Below are 17,721 nucleotides of genomic sequence, written 5' to 3'. Positions count from 1 at the left end.
CTGCCAATCAGAGTGGGCTTCACGATACAAACCACCTGTTCCCAGCACGTGTCACTGGGCCTGGCTTTTATGCAGGGAAATGGTCCACGTCTGTAAGCTCATCGTCTTGGCTAAACAAGGCTGCCACCTCCCATTCGAGAAGCACACAGGTAACCTATCCCCAGCCAACCTGGAGGGAGTCCTCTCTCTTTCCAGGGACCTCTTTTAATGAGCCCCAGCAAAGGAAATCACCACATTAGCCTCAGGTTTGGGGAAATGCCTTCTCATTAGAAGGGGGGCCTGCAGCCTCTGCCTTTGGCTCACACGTGATACCAGACTGTGCTGTGGCCGCAGGAGGGAGAGCCAGGGGCTCACATCCACAGCACTTTCACGGTGCGTGGGAAGGCTGGGCCCACATGCGCGGCAGGGGCCATGCAGGCCCGACCCCCGCTGTAAGGAGCCTGGGCGCGGGTGCGGCCCGAGGAGGACCGGGTTTAACGGGAAGCACAGGCCTTCAGGCCGCAGCCCTCCCGGGTCGCTGTGTGCCCTCGAGCACATCCCGTCACCTCTCTCAGCCCCTGTGCCAGCCTCGGGAGGCGTTTCTGAGGATTGGAAACCCCGCAGCCACGTGCCGACAGGGAGCCTGGCACAGAGCAGGTCCCACAAAGCGACCCCTTACTGTGGTGTGGTCCTTGCATGCACACCTGCACGTTGCCAGCTGGGGCTAACGAAAAAATAACCTTCGCTGTCCTTCATGCTCCTGCAAAACGGGGTTAAGATAGTGAAGCTTACGCTGTACCTGTACCCGACAACCACACGGGGAGGTGGGGTGACCCCCAGGCTGTCATTTTCTAGTTCTCCCCACCCCCACCCTGGTGGGGGAGGAGGGAAGCCAGAGCATGTGATGCATCCCTGAGCCATTACAGGTTTTTCTTACTTAATACAGTAGGAAAATACAGTAAAACACACAGATGGACTTTTGGTGTTGAACCAGCCTTGGATTCCTGAGCTCAATTCTACTCGGTTGTGAGCGAGTATCATTTTCATGTTTATGGATTCAATTTGATGCTATTTTGTATCTATGATCACAGTGTCTGGTTTTGGTAACCGAGTAATGCTGGGCGATGCGGTGACTTGGGCAGTTTCCCTCCACTTTAGACTTGTATTTGGATGTGGGCCTTTACTGTTACCCCTGTAAGAGGAGGCACCATTCCTGGGTCAGGGGTTTCCGTGGACCGCTAGAGTCCATATTCTGGAAGGCTTCAGACTTGTTCAGGCTGCCACTATTGTGACAAGGATCATGAGACTGATGACATGGGCCCTGGTAGAGAAGGGGAAACAGGCCTCGCACGGGCCTGGCAGGGACTTGGCTCCGAGACGGCCACCTGTCTGTGCACTGCTTCTCCCCGGCCTTTTCTGAGGCCAGAAGCCGCTCCCCTGCACCCCTCGCTGTCCCCGCACTCTGATGCCTCATCCCCGTCTTTGGTGTCAGCCCTGTGCTGTCCCATGACTTGTAGCCTCTTGAGCTGCATCTCTCTCCAGGGCGTCAGACCCACTATAACCCACGTCTGCTGCCTCCCATTTCCTCCCGGGCTTCCCACAGGCCCCTCAAACTCACCACCACATGGGCAGAAGAGGGGGAGAGGGGGGCACAGCGAAGGGGACCCTGGGTCTCCGGCAGCCATGCCGTGGGCCTCGAAGGCTGGTTGGAATGAGTGAAATGACTGAATGGTGACCATTTTAAAGGAAATACCGTTGCACGAACATGTAGGGGCACAGAGATCGGCTTGTGAGACTTGAGAGTGAACAGCACTCAGTTTAGTTACTTTTATCTCGTTTGCTCAGTTATATTAACCACCAAAAAGCTAATGTATTTAAACCACTTCCTAGGAAAATCCTTTAAAGCAAAGGTTGACAGCAGAAGAGCAGGTCAGCTCAGCTCCACTGACACCGCCAGCCCTGTGTTCATGCCCAGTCACCGCCTAGGAGAAGCGGCTGATTTTATGAAGCACTTGCATCGAGTGGTGCAGAGCCCCCTGGAAGGGGCCTAAGAATCTACATTGGCAGCTGACCGCCAGGTCATCATGACGTCAGGCCAGAAGGGTGGAACCTAGTTCTTAGCTTTTTGTAGCTTCGTTTATAACTCTTAACATTTAAACCAGGGTTTCAACCTGGGCACTGCTGACATTTTGGGTGGAATAATTTTTGTGGTGGGGCCTGTCCCGGGCTCTGTAGCACATTTAATAGCATGCCTGGCTTCTCCCCAGAGATTTGAGGAGGGGGGGGCGGCCCCCCCCCCCCCCCCCCCCCCCCCCCCCGCCTCAAACCCAGCCAAGTTTTCACAATCAGAAATGTCGCCAAACGTTGCCAAATATCCCTGGGGGGGGGGGGGGAGCGGCGGGAGGGAGCGAAACTGCAGCTGCTGAGAACTGCCCTCTAGACACACACTGTGTGGTCCTCCGTTTGCACTCCTGCCCTGGCCCCACAATCGTTGGGGGGCGTGGCTTCCAGCCACGTTACCTCGGGCAACTTCCTTCGTCTCTGGGCCTCAGTTTCCTCATCTGCGCTTGGTGGGGACTAGATGGGGGCATAGGTCAGACTAGGGGTCTGCACCGCCGAGTCCCCCCCGCCGCGCCGTGGCCCAGGCCCCGGGGTGGGGCCGCCTGGGGCTGCTCACCTGTTGAGGAAGATGCTGCTGACGTCGTCGTGCGTGATGGGGGGCTTCTTGGAGCTGGCGGCCATGCGCAGCGGGCGCAGGAAGTTGTTGACCAGGATGTGCAGCTGCTGCACGTACTCGGCCTCGGCCTCCAGCATGCTGAACACCACCTGGTTGCGCTTGCGCATGCTGTCGGCGTGCGGCGAGCGGATGTAGTCCTGGATGATGGTCTTCCACTTGCGCCGGCACAGCCAGCCCCGCAGGAAGCTCTGCACCTGCGCGCACAGCACAGCGGGCAGGGCCGTCAGGTGGCGCCCCGGGGCCGGGGAGCGCGGCTGCCTCATGTCCCCTGCGCTGGGCATGAGGGGCCAGAGCGCAGACCTCGGCCGACGACCAGGCCGCGTCCTGCGCCCGCAAGGTGCCCGCAAGGTGCCCGCAAGGTGCCCACAAGGTGCCCGCAAGGCGTTGGGTCCCTCTGAGCCCGTTTTCCCACCTGCACACTCGGGCTGAGGTGATGCTGGACTCAAGGTGGTATCCGTGGGCGGTCAGCACAGCAGGGCAGGAATGCAGAGCCCCAGGCCCCCAGCCCCTGCGTGTTAACAAGCCCCCCCACGCCCACCCCCAGGCTGCTTTAGAAACTTGTCTGAAGGGGGAGAGTGTGGCCCCAGCCTCGGAATGGGAGGTGGGTGAGGACAGAGGGTGCCAGGCTGTGCTGGGCACGGCTCACGCCTCTTCTGCTCCAGTCACTGGCCTGAGAGCCCAGAAGTTTCCATCACAGCCCGTCTGGGGAGAGGGCAATTATCAAATTGGACAGAAGATGGCAAACGAGTTGATCTTGTGGCTGGGCCTCATGCTGCCGCCTGGCCTGTGGAGTCGGGCTGCCTGGCATGGCCTCGTGTCGACAGGCACTTGGGAAAGGGCCTTGGTTCACATGCACAGAATTGTTGTGAGAGGCACAGGCTCCTAACCACGTGCCACCGAGCTCCCTGCCATCCCTGCGCTGAGCTGGTGCAAGCTCCGGTCCTCACAGGGGGGACCCGGGGCGGGGGAGCCGGCTGGTGCCTGGATGGGGCTGGGCACCCAGGGGTCTCACACCAGGTCAGGCCCGCCGGCCACCCGCGGGTCACCCTGGAGAGGAGCGGCCAGGCCCGAGCTCCGTCGGGTCTCTGAAGACAGGAAGGCATTCTGACGAGGGAGCACCCTTGCTCTGAGGCCCCGGGAGGGTGAAAATAGAGGGAAGGACGATGGTTTCAGCTGGTACTTAACTAAATTCCTGGCCAGAATGGCTTCTCAAAATGGGGCCAGTGGGGCCTGCCTTTTGGGGATTGGTTCAGACCTGGGGGGCAAATCCCAGTGTCCGCGGGTGCCTGGCAGCTCCTATACATGTATGAAGCCGGCTGGGTGGGGGCTGCACCACCTCTAGGCCCACTGGGTGGGTGGAGGGCCCGGGGCTGCGGGACCTTCTACTTCTCTAGGATGTGGTGAGTCCTGGGGACCGAGGATGTGTGCTGTGGAGCTTGGTGTCCAGGTTTTAAAGGTCGCTCTGCAAACACTTAGCTGTGTGACCGGGGTGAGTCACTTTGCCTCTCTGTCCCTCAGTTCCCCATGTGTGAGATGCAGATAAGAAAACCTCAGAGGGTTTGGTTTGTAGTTAGGACCGAATTCATCTGCACTGAAGCTCCTAGAATAGTTTTGGCACATGGAAATTGCTTAATGAATGGTAGCTATTTCTAGTTTTGAGAAACCAGAAATCTAGATTCTTATGTGAAATGTTTAGCTTTTAAAGCACGGGCAACAAATGAAAAAGAAAAAGAAAAACAATGTGTGGGCCCAGAAATCCAAACCCGCCGAGAGGCTGCACTTGGCCTGTGGGGTGCCAGCCTGCAGTTTCTGGTCTGGGTGGCATTGGGGCCCCTTTGCCCTCTTAGCAAGTGGGGTTGTCTGTTTGCACTTGTTTTTCTTAGGGTGAGTCAGGCTCCCCAGCTCAAGTCGGGCAAGCTGCAAACACGAAGCATGTGCTTTCCCTCTGCACCCCCCAGGGGGTGGCCCAGGGTGCTGGTCAGTACCCTGGCCACTGGGCGGATTCCCGGTACCTTCTGACATATCTATCCCTCTGGACTCTAAACAAGGCAAAACCAGTGGCAGCAACTGTGGGGACTTATGCTGAGGTCTGCTGGGAACCGGAGGGGACAGTGGTGAGGAAGTGTTTGCATAACAGTAAGGGATCATGCATGGGCGTGACCTTGGGAGGTGGCCTGGCCGTGGGGGGAGTCGGGGGTCTGGTCAAGGCCCCTGGCATTGTGAGGAAAGCTCTCAGCTGAGTCCCACGGCCTGGGTTCTTGTCCTTCCTCTCTTGGAGCCTCAGTTTTCTTATCTGTGAAATGGGCTGAGCCACCTTCCTCACCGGGACAACCAGAAGAGATGGCCTGACAGGGCGCTCTCCAGGGGTCGGGGGCCGGAGGTTCTGTTGGGAGCTGAGGTGAGGGTGGTATGCCCTGGGGCAGTGGGCCCGGAGGTGGACACTGCCATTCCCTGGGCTGTGTCAGGAGGTTCTCTGCAGGGGCTGGGGCGGTTGTGCAGCCCAGAATGATGGTACAAACCTTCTTAATTTTCTTGATGTCACTGTCCTCGTCATTGGGGGTGACGGTCTGGGTGGACTGGATGCGCTCATTGTCCTTGAGCAGGGATGCGATCTGCGACAGAAACACAGGTCAGCTGCACCGAGGGGAGCCAGCCGCAGGCACCGCGTGGTGGGGGTGCCCTGCCGCTTCCTCCCCGGGAGCCGGGCACTGCCGCTCAGGTCCCTCGCTCCGTGGGCCATCGGTGACCCAGACGTCTGTGAGTGCGCACTGGGTGGGGTCCTGTCCGCCTGGCTCTCAGGCACCTTGGACAAGGCCGCTCCACTGTCGGGGCTGCAGGCACCTCTGTATATCCGGGGTTCTCCTCCCTCCTCCCCAACCATTGCGCCTTTATTTGTGGGTTTTTATTGTGGTAAAATGTACATAACGTGAAGTTTACCATTTTAGCCAGTTTTAGGTGCAAAGCTCAGTGGTTAGTACCTTGTTGTGCGGCCGTCCCCACCATCAATCCAGAACTTTCTCATCTTCCCAAGAGAAGCGCTGCCCCATTAGCCTCCCCACTCCTTCCCCTGCCCTCGGAAATCACCCTGCACTTTCTGTCTCTAAGGATCTGACTCCCTCCACGACCCCATCTGAGTGGAATCAGTATTTGTCTTTTTGTAACTGGCTTGTTTCGCTCGGAATAACGTCCTCCAGGTCCGTCAATGTTTTGCTGTCCATTCGTCTACTGATGGCCACTTGGGAATCCCTGTATTTTTTCAAGCCAACAATATGGAAGCGCAGCCTGTCACAGGAGGTCGCAAGTGGCTGGGACGTAGCCCACGAGTGTGGCTGTCTGTCCCCACCCCCCGGGCAGCTGTGACTTGGAGCCCCCTTTGGGGCACAGCCTAGAGACTGCTGGCCTGGAAGATGGGACAGCCTCAGGAACGAACATTCGAGCTACTGTGAAAATTTCCATCTGCCTGATTTGGGGATTGGGGAGGTCGGCAGAGCCGGGGCCCTGGTGCTCCTCGGGTGGAGAGGCCAGGGCTGCGTCCTGCCTGGGGGCCCCTGCCCACCACCCCGAGTCTGCACGTCTTTGCTGGGCGCCCTTCACTGGGGCTCTGCTGGCACTGCAGACTCTGCCTCAAATGCTCGGGTGCCGTGTGGCCTGTGTCGTCTCCATCTTTGCTGTGAGCTCTGTGGGGGGAGGGCAGTGGCTGCCACATCCATTAACATCCTTCTGTGCCTGGCATGGGGCTGGGCACTCAACACACACTTGTTGGCTGCACTAGTAAGTGAATTAACAACAAGCCCAGAACAACAAAGTGCTCCAGCACAGGAAACACCGCGGGCACTGAGCCCCACACATCTAAAGATAGCAGCTCCGGGGAACCTGCAAACACGGCCGCAAAGCCACTGCTCCCTCTTCAGAGCACGCGGCTTTGTCCCCCCAAGGCCACTCGCTGAGCCGCAGCATGAATGGGCTCTCACAATTGAGCGAAAGGAGCACTTTGAAAGCAAAATGGAACAGTGACGGCTCTCTGCTCCCAGGGTTGCTAAAATTACCCGGTGGTACTTGAAGAGGGGCTGAAAATATCTGAGCGAGAAATACTCAGTGCCCACATGCTTGGGTGCTCCCCCCCTTTCTGACTCTCTGAGAGCATTTGCACATTGAAATAAAGGCGGATTCTTTGATCAAGGGCTGAGGGACACACACACACACACACACACACACACACACACACAGACACACACACACTCCTGGAGAGCGCAGAGACGGGAAATGCCCAGGCAACACCCCCACTGTGGGCCTGACGTTGTCGCCTCCATGCCGGTCACTGTCTTTGCCAGTTTTGGGATTTGCACTTGGTACCTTTTCCCTTTAGTTGGCGGGGTGTACGTGCGCACACACGTGTGTGTACATAGTCTGTGTTTAAAAGTGAGGGCGCTCTTCTCAGAGAGGCATTCCAGGACACCTACTCAGGGGGCCAGGGCAAAAATAGATGCCATTAGGCCAAGCGCTCGGCTACGCGCACAGGCAGGCTCGGGACCTTCACTGAAGGCCTGGGCCGGGGGCAGAGCTGCGAGTGCCGGCCGGAGTCCTGGGCCACGGGGCCCCCCTGCGAGGAGCCAGGGTCTGGATGGCAGCGGAAGCCCCGGGCCTGGTGAGCTCACAGGGTGCCGCGCTCTAACCCTGGCAGGTCCCTTCTGGGATGGGTTTGCTTTGGACCCTGGTTTGCTTGGTTGATGTCCAGAACCTGCTCAGTTGACCCTTGTCAGTGGTGGCCGTGGAGAGTTGGGGCTTGGGCTCACAGCCCAGCTCACCGGCGGGCGTCCAGCTCTGGCTGCCCACCTGCCTCAGTGCCTGGCCACTTGCCACCTGCAGCCTGGTTTTCTTGACCCTTGTTGGCTGCACCCTTTGCAGCACTGCCCATCGGCTCCTGCCCCCTCTGCGGACGGTGCCTTTAATCCAGACTGGGGTTAGTCAGTGCAGTAAGTGGTGGTGGAATTAATCCAGGGTTTTTCTTTCTGTTAGCAGCCAAGGTTTTGCTAAAGATGTTTGTATTTCTTGCTTTTCAACCAGCTGTCACATAATCGGTTTTCTCTCCTTCCTTCTCCATTCCCTGTGGCCTCGTCCAAGCCCAGCAGACTCCCTTTGTGCCGACACGTCAGCATGTCGTGGTGCGGTTGCTGTGTGGGGCCATGTCCTCGGCACTGGTGCCACAGAGCTGTAGGTGGAGAAGTCAGATCCCGTCCCTAGAGGAGCTTCCAGCCTAAGAAGGGGATCAGACACCCACAGAGGCAACTTATAATCCAACAAGCCAGACCCAAGATGTACACCTACTGCAGTGGGAGGATCTCACCACAGAAGCGGCAAGGGCTTTTCAGAAGAGGTTTTGAAGGACAAATAGGAGCCCACCAGACAGCTATGGGATGGAAGGAATTTGAGCAGAGGGCATGGTGTGAACAAAGGCACAGGGTCCTGCAGGGTATTGTGTGAGGGGGTGGCAGCAAGGGTGGACGCGGGCAGGACAGGTGGGAGGAGGCAGGACTTAAGGCCTGGGTGTGGGCCCTGGGAAGGCCAGTTGGGGAGGCACCTCCTGGGGAAGGCGCCCTCTTCCATTATCCCCAGATTGGGACTCTCATCGCACTGTTTTATATGTTGGGGTCCATGTCAACGTCTGTTTGCAAAACTGATCCCATGGCTAAAGTTTTATTGTAAACTCTGAACTAAAGAGCTGCAGTTTCTTCCAGAGTCAGCCTTGCGGGGTTCTGAGTGCTTGCACGCCAATAAAATGGACGACTCTCTCTAAACTCCTGTTTTTCAGGGCCGGCATCAGTCCCCCAAGTTTGCCTCCAGTCATACAGGGGACAAAAGGAGCTGTTAACACGGTGGCTTGGTGCCACCGCCAGCACCCCAGAGGGCGGCAGGTTTCTTCTCAGAGGCAGACGTTCCCTTTGGGTTAGACGGTCCTTGGAGCTCTGGGCTGCAGACGGTGAGGGCTGCTGGGGTCGTTCAGAGGCAGAAAAGAGACTTAAGGAATTTTCCTGCAGACCTTGGTCTGTCCTGATCTGCTGCTACGTGCAGGGAGAGATGGCCAGAGGTGGGGGCCCACGGCTGGAGAGCAGGGAGGGAGAAGAGGGATGGTGTTTCCAGGACAGGACGTGTGCCCCGGGCAGAGCCCTGGGATTCCAGGGCCCAGGGCGTGGGTTAAGGCTCTGCTGTTGCTGCCTCGGAATCCTCAAGGACCCTGCGTTTTCATGTTGCACTGGGCCCTGCAAAGTATGCAGCTGGTCCTGAGGAAAGCTGCAGACAGCGGTGTATTGCTAAGCACTCAACGAGCAGGTCTCTGAAAGAGAAACAGTGGAGTTGGCAGCATGTGTGTGCGCTGTCCTACCTCGGTCCACTGTGAGCCACCGCAGGTTCAATAACTAGCTTGGAGATTCTTGAAAACGTAGCGACTGGCACTTGCCAGCGGGTACCAGCGGCTCCAGCATGTTGTCACTGGGTGCAGGGTGGGGCGTGGGGGCAGAGGTCAGCGAGGAATTCTTGTGGCGGGAAAGGCCGAGGGACAGGAGGCAGGGACGTCGTCTCTTCATTTTTAAGCTGTTTCGGTTTCAGTTGTGGAAGCCTCCGCTCTGTCATGTCCAAACCTTTCAGAAAGTCTGTTATTTACAACAGGCCTGTGTCGGGGGCTTGGGGATGGAAGGAGAAGCCACAGCAGGAAGTCACCAGGGCTTTCGCAGACACTGGCTCTCCTCCTCAGACGTGGCAGGACTGCACCCCCCAGGTCCCAGGACTCGGCCGCCTTGCTTGTCCCATGAGAACTGAGCAGAGGTGTCACACATCAGTTGCCATGGTCCTCTCCCCTGACGTATGACTGGGGAATTTCCCCCTGCGTGGGGTCCCAGCAGCCAGCGTCCCTGTCGCCGTGGGGGCAGAACCCACCGTGGACGCACCGGGTGACTGAGGAAGCAACCTTTGCTGTTTGAATCTGCTAGGACGTCGGGGTTGTTTGTCACGGCAGCGTAACCCAGCTCATCCTGAGAGGTACATGTGCCGATCGCCCGGGGGTAAAGAGTAGTGATGACTCAGTGGGCACAGCCGCTGTGGGCGGTGACGTCACCAGTTAGGGGAGCAGAATCAGAACAGGGGGTGGGAGGAGATCGGGACCCCCCTGGAATCCTCAGCAGTAAGTGGTGTGGGGCCTGCGGCGTGCTGTGTGGCGCTCAGAGGAGAGGGGCCATGAGAGCCTGGGGCTGTTCAGGTGACAGTCTTTCCCTAACAGGCACCCTTTTACCACAGGGGCAACTTGCAGGACGGGCTCAGGCCCCGCGGGTGAGCCTGGAGGTCCAAGTCTGAGCCCGAACTGTAGCGCCGGAGGTCACCGTGGGTCATCCCTCCCGTGGGGACCTCTGTGTCTTCAGAGCCCTCCCAGCTCTGGCCTTCTAAGGCCCCTGTCTTCGTCGTGGGGTCACTTGTCACTTCCTCAGCTTCTCAATGCCTCCTGCCACCTGATGGCCTACTTCCTGGGAAATGGGAGCTGTTTCCACCTTCCGGGAGCCCACCCAGAGCAAACAGATGCCCTGTGCCCCGCAGGATGTGTGTGTGAGAGGCTATAGCCTGGCAGCTTTACCAAGCTGGCCTTTCTTTCACAGTGTCCTTTAAAACAATCTTTGCCCCGAGAGTAATTCACCCAACTGGAAGCATTGCTCCAAGTTCCACACGTGGGCACCTGCTCACTCTGACACACGCGCGTGCACACGGTCTCACAGCTGGTGGCTGTGTGCTCCCAGCACTGCACCCTCCTCTTCTCTGCTCTACAAACCCCGGAAAGCTTTTAAGGCCACGTGCAGCATAAAGCCACGGCCACTCTGGCCATAAGGTGACTCACTTCCTGACTTGGGTTCACACTAAGCTCCACGCACCACAGTCAGACCTTCAGGGGGGAGAGTCGTCCATTTGTTTAGTGCCCACTGCAGATCCTGATGCCCATTCGCTCAGTAAGCCCTCACTGAGCACCTACTGTGCGCCAGGCCAGGGGAGACAGTGATAAAGGACAGCCATGCCCCCGAGGAGTTCCCGGCCGGCCAGGTGGGGCAATAGATGCACGTGCAGCAGCTCTGGTGCGACGTGCTGAGTGTGGGAGTAGGGGAGGGCGTCCCCCGGCAGGGACGCGTGGGGGTCACAGGGCAGTCCCAGCAGGAGTGCCAGCACATCCAAGAGCCCAGAGGTACCCAGCTCACAGCGGCGGCCACTGGCAGGAGCCCGGGTGATGGGAGAGGAGAGTGGGGAAGAGGGTGAGGCAGAGCTCAGGGGACAGGCACGTAGTGAGTGAGTGACACCGACACCTGACCATGAAGCTGACAGCCTGGTCCCCCACGTGCTCAGCGTGCACTCGGCTGTGTGCTGGGCTAGGACAGACCCCAGCTCGTCGCCTCAGGGCGACTGGCCCCAGAAGGAGCCGGGTGGTCTAGAGACAGGACAGGCCCCATCCCCAGAGCCACGTGAAGGCGCTCTGAGTAGAGTAGAGCCTCTCACGCCGGCAGGCGGACCTGGGTTCCAGGCCCGGCTCTGCCACGTCCAGCTGTGTGGGCTTGGACAGGCAACTCGAGCCCTCTGAGCCTGGTTCCCGTGTGGAATCATCATGGTTGTGGGGGCTAAGGAAGCATGTCTGAAGGTGCCTGGTGGGGCTGGCAGAGGTGGGTCGAGGCTGAAAGTTTTGGTGACGCTGGAGTTCCAAGTTGATGTTACCGTTAGTTGTGCATGAGGTGAGACTGGCAACCTCAGCCAGTGCCTGGGGCATTAGGTGGGGGACTCGGCAGGCTGCCTAGACCCTGGTCTCGGTGCTGAGTGCATCATGGGGCAGAGGTTGGGGGGAGTGGGAGTTTGAAGGTGGGGGTCACCTGTCTGTCACGGGTTGGCGTGGTGGACCGTGAGAAGGGGAGACTGACTTCCCGACTCCGGCCGGGGCCTCACATTTTCACCTTGCACTGGGCTGTGCCACTTATGTAGTCAACCCTGAATGTAGGAGTCTGTGTTTTCGTTTTCCCCTCCTCAGCTCAGAGTCCGTGGTCCTTGTGTGATGTGGCCAGATGGTTCTGAGCACAGTGGGGAGGTGAGGGGTGAGAGGCCATCAGATTGTTCTGTGAGGGGCGGACAGCTGGTGAGGGGCACCGAAGGGACTGCGAGCCAGCCCCCCAGCCTGAACGAAATGAGATTCCCTTGGATGTTGTGAAAGTGCAGATTCTGCTGAGAAGGTCTGGGGCAGGCCTGGGACTCTGCATTTCTGGTGAGTTGCTGCTTCATGGACCACCCTTGGAGCAGTGAAGTTCTAGAAGGCTTAACCTAGTCACCGCTGCCTGGTGAGTCCCTGTAGGAGCTCCCAGCATGCCAGGCAGAGGGCAGGGGCGGCTGGGTGCTGAGCCGGAGTCCACACTCGCACGACTTCCCGGGACCCGGTGCCCCCCAGTCCTGGGTGGATTAGTCAGTGAGCTTGTAGACACAGAAATGCGGAACTGGCCTGTAAACAACGTCAACGTCCACAGCCTCAAGGGGTAAGTGTGAAAAGCCCATGAGAAGAGGAGGCATGCAAAGCTTGGGGGGCTCGCTCTGGCGTGTAGCTTTAGGTAACAGTGGTGGGATCTAAACCCAGATCTGACCACAGGACCTCCCCACTCAGCCAGGATCCCTGGTTGTAAGTTTGGAGGCTGGCATGGCTGTGGCTGGGAGCTGGTCGCCCGGCCTGTCCCGGGCCCCCCACCCTGTGGGAGCCTGGGGGCGCAGGGGTTGGGTGTGGGGCCCCGGCCGCAGTCACCTCTGCCTTCAGCCGCTCGATCTCCATCTCGCCGTCCTCGATCTGCTGCCGCAGCTGCCTGGCCACAGTCTTCTCCGTCTCCACGACCTGTACAAGGTGCAGGTACTTCTGCATCAGGGCTTCGTGCTCGGTGGCCAGGGTCCGGTAGCTGTGGGCAGATGGACACGCCAGGGAAGACACTGCCCACTGGTTCCTGGAGGGCCAGCCAGAAGTGGGCGCACTACCCACTGCGCTTAGCAGAAGGTCCCAACTCCCAGTCATGGCGCACGGCCTTAGCCTGACTGCTGGTCCCTCTTCCCCATCCCGCCTCACATTCTGACCTCCGGTTCCTCCAGCTGGTTCTGGCCCCTGCCCCCGCCCTGCCCCATACCCCTCTGGGGCCCTGCGCAGACAGATCTGAAGCATCCTCCTCCCTCCCTCTCTCCCAGGGCAGCTCCATCCTCTTTCCTCGGCTAGCTCTGGGCCCAGCTGAAATGCTGTCTCCGAGAAGCCTTCCCTGCCCCCCAGCCCTGGACTGGGTGGGGTGTTCCTGAAATAACTGGGCTTCTATTACCATAGCATTGGCCAGACTGACTTTAGTGGGGCAGCGTCCAGTTATTTCTGTCCTGGTTATCAGAATGTGTAACAAATTAGAATTCTACAATGATTCAAAGCTCCTTCATGTAAGTAATATCATTTGGCCCCCAAACAACCCTGCTACCCGTCCTAGTTCAGTGCTGGGGACACAGGTCCAGCTGCCGTCCTTGAATCTGGGCTGCTCCCACCTGATGCCACACTCTACAATGCCCCCTTCCCATCCCGATCGTCGCTCTGGTCGTGTTCCTCTGACGTGTGAGCTCTGATCACAGAACGTTCGGTGGCTCCCCACTGCTCCCAGAAGACAGGTCACACAACTCAGCTGGGTATTCAGGTACGGATACAATCTGGTTCCAGTCCAGTGTCCAACCTCATGACCCTCTGACTCCCAAACTTTCTTATTCTTGGAATTTTGTATACCAAGTGCCTTTACTTAAGGCTTTGGGGGCTGGCGTGGGGGCTGAAGAGCTCGTATCTAAACCCACTAAACCTGCCCTCAGTCCTTCTACTCAGGTCAAATGTGACCCTGTTTCCAGCTTCCCCAGAGCCCCCATGTCCCTGCAGGTGGGAGTCACGCCTCTCTGCCATGGTTCTTGGTACTTAAGCCATTTGCATGTATGTCTAATGTCTTCATGACTGGACTGGGGGAATACGTGTATTGCATCCATCCCTGTCTGCCCAGCTCCACACTCAGAGCCTGAGTCTATTGGCTCATGTCTGATAACCTGGTCTCCATAGCTAGACTGGACACTCTAGGAAGACAGGATGGAATGGCCTGATCTCAAGGCCAGGGTTAGTGCTATGACTATAATAAAAGATTTCTGGTCAGCTGGTTTGATCCAAAGGTCAAGGAAGGGCCCTGAGATCCACCACCCATCCATCCATCCATCATCCATCCATCATCCATCCATCCATCCATCCATCCATCCATCCATCCATCCATCCATCTATCATCCATCCATCCATCCATCCATCATCCATCCGTCCTCCTTGCATTCTTCTAACCCACCTTTGCTGAACATGCATCTATGCCTTTATCAGGTCCTGGAGACACAAAGAATTGCATTGGTCCCTACTCCCAGCAGCTTACGTTTTATAGGGAGTTAGACACAGAAACACATCGTTACCCACTAGCCAGAAAGCTCTGTGCAGAGGGGTGAGTCTGGGTGTCCCTGCCCCGACAGGACTTGGCTCTGCCATGGGCTCGGCACTAGCTCTGGGGCCACAGCCCGGCCCACAAGGCCGTTATTTCCTCAGGACCTCGGAAGATTCCGTCCAGCTGGGAGCCCCTGTTCTGTGCAGCACATGCTGTCCCTTTGCTTTTCTCCCACCTGGCCCCGCGAGTCCTCCTCAGGAGAGGGGTGCAGGCTGCTGGGAGTGAGGGGAGGAGCAGCACCCCTGAGTAGCAAGGCTCGTGGGGGATTTCAGTCCATAGGTGAGAAATCAGAGGCCCAGAGGGAACACAGGGCTGGCTCGTTGGCATGCATCTGGGGGAGGACCCTGGCGGGCTGAGACTCTGAGCCATAAAAGCCTCACCTAACCAAACGGTGCTCAGTTTCCCGAAGAGAGAGAAAGCAGCCAGCTGGTGGAAGGAAGCAGCTGGGAAGCTGCAGTGCTGCCCTCGCGGCTTCTGGTTCCCTGCGGCACCCAGGGAGGCAGGGGCCCTGCGCTCCGGGGCTGGAGGAGGGCCCATCAGGCTTCCATTCCCCGTCCCGTCTGCTCTGCCACGGCCCCTCTTCCTGGGTTTGGGTTCGGTCTCTTCTGCCTGGACTGTGGGGCGGGGGGACACATACCTGGCATGAGCGATGGCCGCCACCCACTCATCACGGTCCTTCGCGTCCTCTGTCCTCAGCTCCAAGGCTTTCTGGTTCTCATGGCTGAAGTTCACCGTGAAATAATGCTGCACCAAGAAGACATCTCTGATTACTGGGGTGTCCACGGAACCAGCAGCGTCTCCTGCTGTCAGTCTATCTGTTTGCAAAGTGCTCGTGGCCACAAATTCATCATGTGCGGTCATCAGAATGCCATTCCACTCTGTCTCCCCGAAAATAAGACCGAGCCAGACCGTCAGCTCGTTTGCGTCTTTTGGAGCAAAAATTCATATAAGACCCGCTCTTACATCGTACATTATATTATATTATATTATATTATATTATATTATATTATATTATATTATATTATATTATAATGTTATGTTATGTTATGTTATGTTATGTTATGTTATGTTATGTTATGTTATGTTATGTTATGTTATGTTATATTATATTATGTTATATTAAACACCCGGTCTTATAGTAAAATGAGACCGGGTCTTATATGAATTTTTGCTCCAAAAGATGCATTTGAGCCGATGGTCCGGCTAGGTCTTATTTTCAGGGAAACACGGTAGCTAGCACTTTCAAAGTCTTGACTAAGGCAGGCTTTGTGTGAGGAAACAGAACCTAGGCTTACGGTATTGCAAGAACCCACAGAGCCCTGTTTGCCAACAGATTGCAAAGAACCCGTCTTCCACCATCAGGTGGGGGTTAGGGTTAGGGTTAGGGTTAGGGGAAGGCAGGAAAACACGCCAGGAGAGTGTCCATCCCTTTGGGACCTGGGGACCCATTCAGTGCAGCACCAGAGTTTACTAAGCAGTCTTAGGTCCTGGGCTCAGAGCAAGGAGCACAGACGCGGTCCCTGGGAGGGCCCCGTGGAGGCCACCTCTGTGTGGGGTGCGGTGACTGACTTAGAACTGGTCACCCGCAGGGCCTGCCCGCTAAGCACCCAGGTAGCAGAGGAGCCAACAATAGGCGCCCCCCTGTGATACTGTCACGTGTGTTAACCCACGTTAACACACATGAATGATGCCTGAGGCCTAGCCAGCACGCGTGCTGCTGGTTAAGGGGGTGCAGTGATTCTCTCTGCAGTGGAGGTGAGTGAGGGGCTGTGGGCGAGAGAACATCACCCATGGATTCAGCCCTGGGAGGCAGAGGGCTTCCCAGTGGATGTGCGTTGGTCCAGGTTGTTTCAGTTGGATGGAAGAATGTGAGGGGCAGCACGGCTGTGGCGCACACAGCAGGGTTGCGGGGCCGGGGCCCGTGCTATGAGAATAGAGGTGCCAGGCTGGGCAGGGGGTGGGGCAGGGAGGTGCTGAGTGGAGGGGCGGGTGGGAGGAGAGAGCCAGGATAGTTCCCAGGCTTCCGGCTTGAGCAGCTTGGTGGGTGGTGGTGCCACCGACGGGGGCACTGGCTGGCAGGGTAAAGGGCAGGGTTACAGGGTCAGCGGTGCTGTGGGGGGGGGGGGCTCGCAGGCGGTGCATGCCTGGGATCCCGTCTCTCCAGGCTGCAGAATGGGGTTGAGGGGCGAGCCTGGTGAAACTAGAGGAGAGAGGCAGGCGGTGGGGTGCAGGGCGGGACCCTCAAACCTGCCCATTTGGAGGATGGCATGGTGTGGCACTGTGTCAGAGAGGGTGCTGTCATCGTCCTTCTGTTCCTGGGTGCCCGGGCGGCAGGGAGCAGCAGTACAAAGTGGGGTGTGTAAGTATTTTTAGCTTCTGCTGACATTTACTGTATTTCTGTTAATTGTCAATCTGGGTGGCAGCCAGGGTGTACGTGTGCGTGTGTGTGTGGGGGGACGGTTGCAGTCAATGTCTCTCACTTGTTTCCTAGGAAACAGATAACTGGGGCTGTAGAATGAAATGTCAGCCACAGCCTCAAGTAACTGAATTCGGAAGGTCCCACTGGGCCCTCCCCCGGAGAAGGAAGCAGGCGGAAAGCGGAGCCACTGGTGGGCCCCTAGCGGTTCCCCATCTCTCGAGAGATGACAGACCCACGAGTGCCCGTCTCCCATGAGCTCATTTGTTCCTACACTCACCCCCTGGCACAGGTATTGCTCTCTGTTTTATAGCGCATGGTCCGGAGGCTCAGAGAAGTCCAGCCCCTTGCTTATGGTCACACAGCAAACAGGCAGAGGACCCAGGGTAACAAAACTTCACCGGGCACTGACCACTCAGTCAGGCCCTGGACTTGGCACTGGGCAGTGACAATGAAAAGGCAAGGTCCTCCCTCCCCGAAGGAGCCTGTAGGCAGCTGCGACTTGGGATCCTAACTCAGAAACAAGGCTCTCTCAGTGACACGCAGCTGCCAGGGTCCCCAGGCAGGAGTGGGGGGAGGGGCCAGGGTGGGGCCGAGACACGGTTCCTGGTCCAAGTGGAGACCCAGATGCGCCCATTTGGTCCTTGGGCTCCGTTAATTACCGTAACAGTTGCAAGAGAGTCCTCCCTTCTGCTTAAGCTGCTCTGAATGGGCTCTTGTGCCTTGAAATAAAAGATTCCTGACCAGGAAAGATCTCCGAGCCTGGCACTGCGCCTCGGCCTGGGCACAGGGGCCTTTGTTTGCATTCGTCACGGTGACACAGGAGCCTGGCTTGTTAGTGATTTAATTGATTAATAGCAAAAGGCACGAGCAGGTGACACTGAATTCGCCTCTCAGGCATGGGTAGTGACAGTGGCCAGCAGGGTGGGGCCCACTCATGCCAGAAAGGCACTGAGCAGTCCTGCGGGACGGAACCTTTTCTGGAACTTATTCCACCATGGAACGCTTTTATCATTTTCTGGAAGATCTGTCAACACTGCATCAAACCAGTGTTCAGG

At 57.7% G+C, this 17,721-nt stretch overlaps 1 protein-coding gene and 1 long non-coding RNA gene across 8 annotated transcripts in view; one reads left to right on the top strand and one right to left on the bottom strand.

Annotated features, from left to right (window-relative positions):
• The window catches only part of RASGRF1 (Ras protein specific guanine nucleotide releasing factor 1), a 63,686-nt gene that overhangs the window by 37,191 nt on the left and 8,774 nt on the right, over positions 1-17,721 (bottom strand). For all 6 annotated transcript variants that reach the window (XR_016018294.1, XR_016018295.1, XM_074317374.2 and 3 more), the window contains exons 2-5: positions 14,885-14,991; positions 12,516-12,663; positions 5,236-5,328; positions 2,657-2,910 (exon numbers count right to left, since the gene is read on the bottom strand). Coding sequence is in view for 4 of the 6 variants with exons in the window: in XM_074317374.2 (XP_074173475.2) it covers positions 2,657-2,910; positions 5,236-5,328; positions 12,516-12,663; positions 14,885-14,991 (602 nt within the window). In the remaining 2 variants the exon portion in view is untranslated. The remainder of the gene's footprint in view (positions 1-2,656; positions 2,911-5,235; positions 5,329-12,515; positions 12,664-14,884; positions 14,992-17,721) is intronic.
• The window catches only part of LOC141568081 (uncharacterized), a 33,893-nt gene that overhangs the window by 12,376 nt on the left and 3,796 nt on the right, over positions 1-17,721 (top strand). The gene's annotated exons all lie outside the window — the stretch shown is intronic.

The sequence above is a fragment of the Rhinolophus sinicus genome, chromosome 13, assembly GCF_057876585.1.
Source record: "Rhinolophus sinicus isolate RSI-liver-muscle chromosome 13, RSI-T2T, whole genome shotgun sequence".
Taxonomy (NCBI): domain Eukaryota; kingdom Metazoa; phylum Chordata; class Mammalia; order Chiroptera; family Rhinolophidae; genus Rhinolophus; species Rhinolophus sinicus.
The sequence above is the reverse complement of the archived record's forward strand: the minus strand, read 5'-3'. Positions and strand labels throughout refer to the sequence as shown.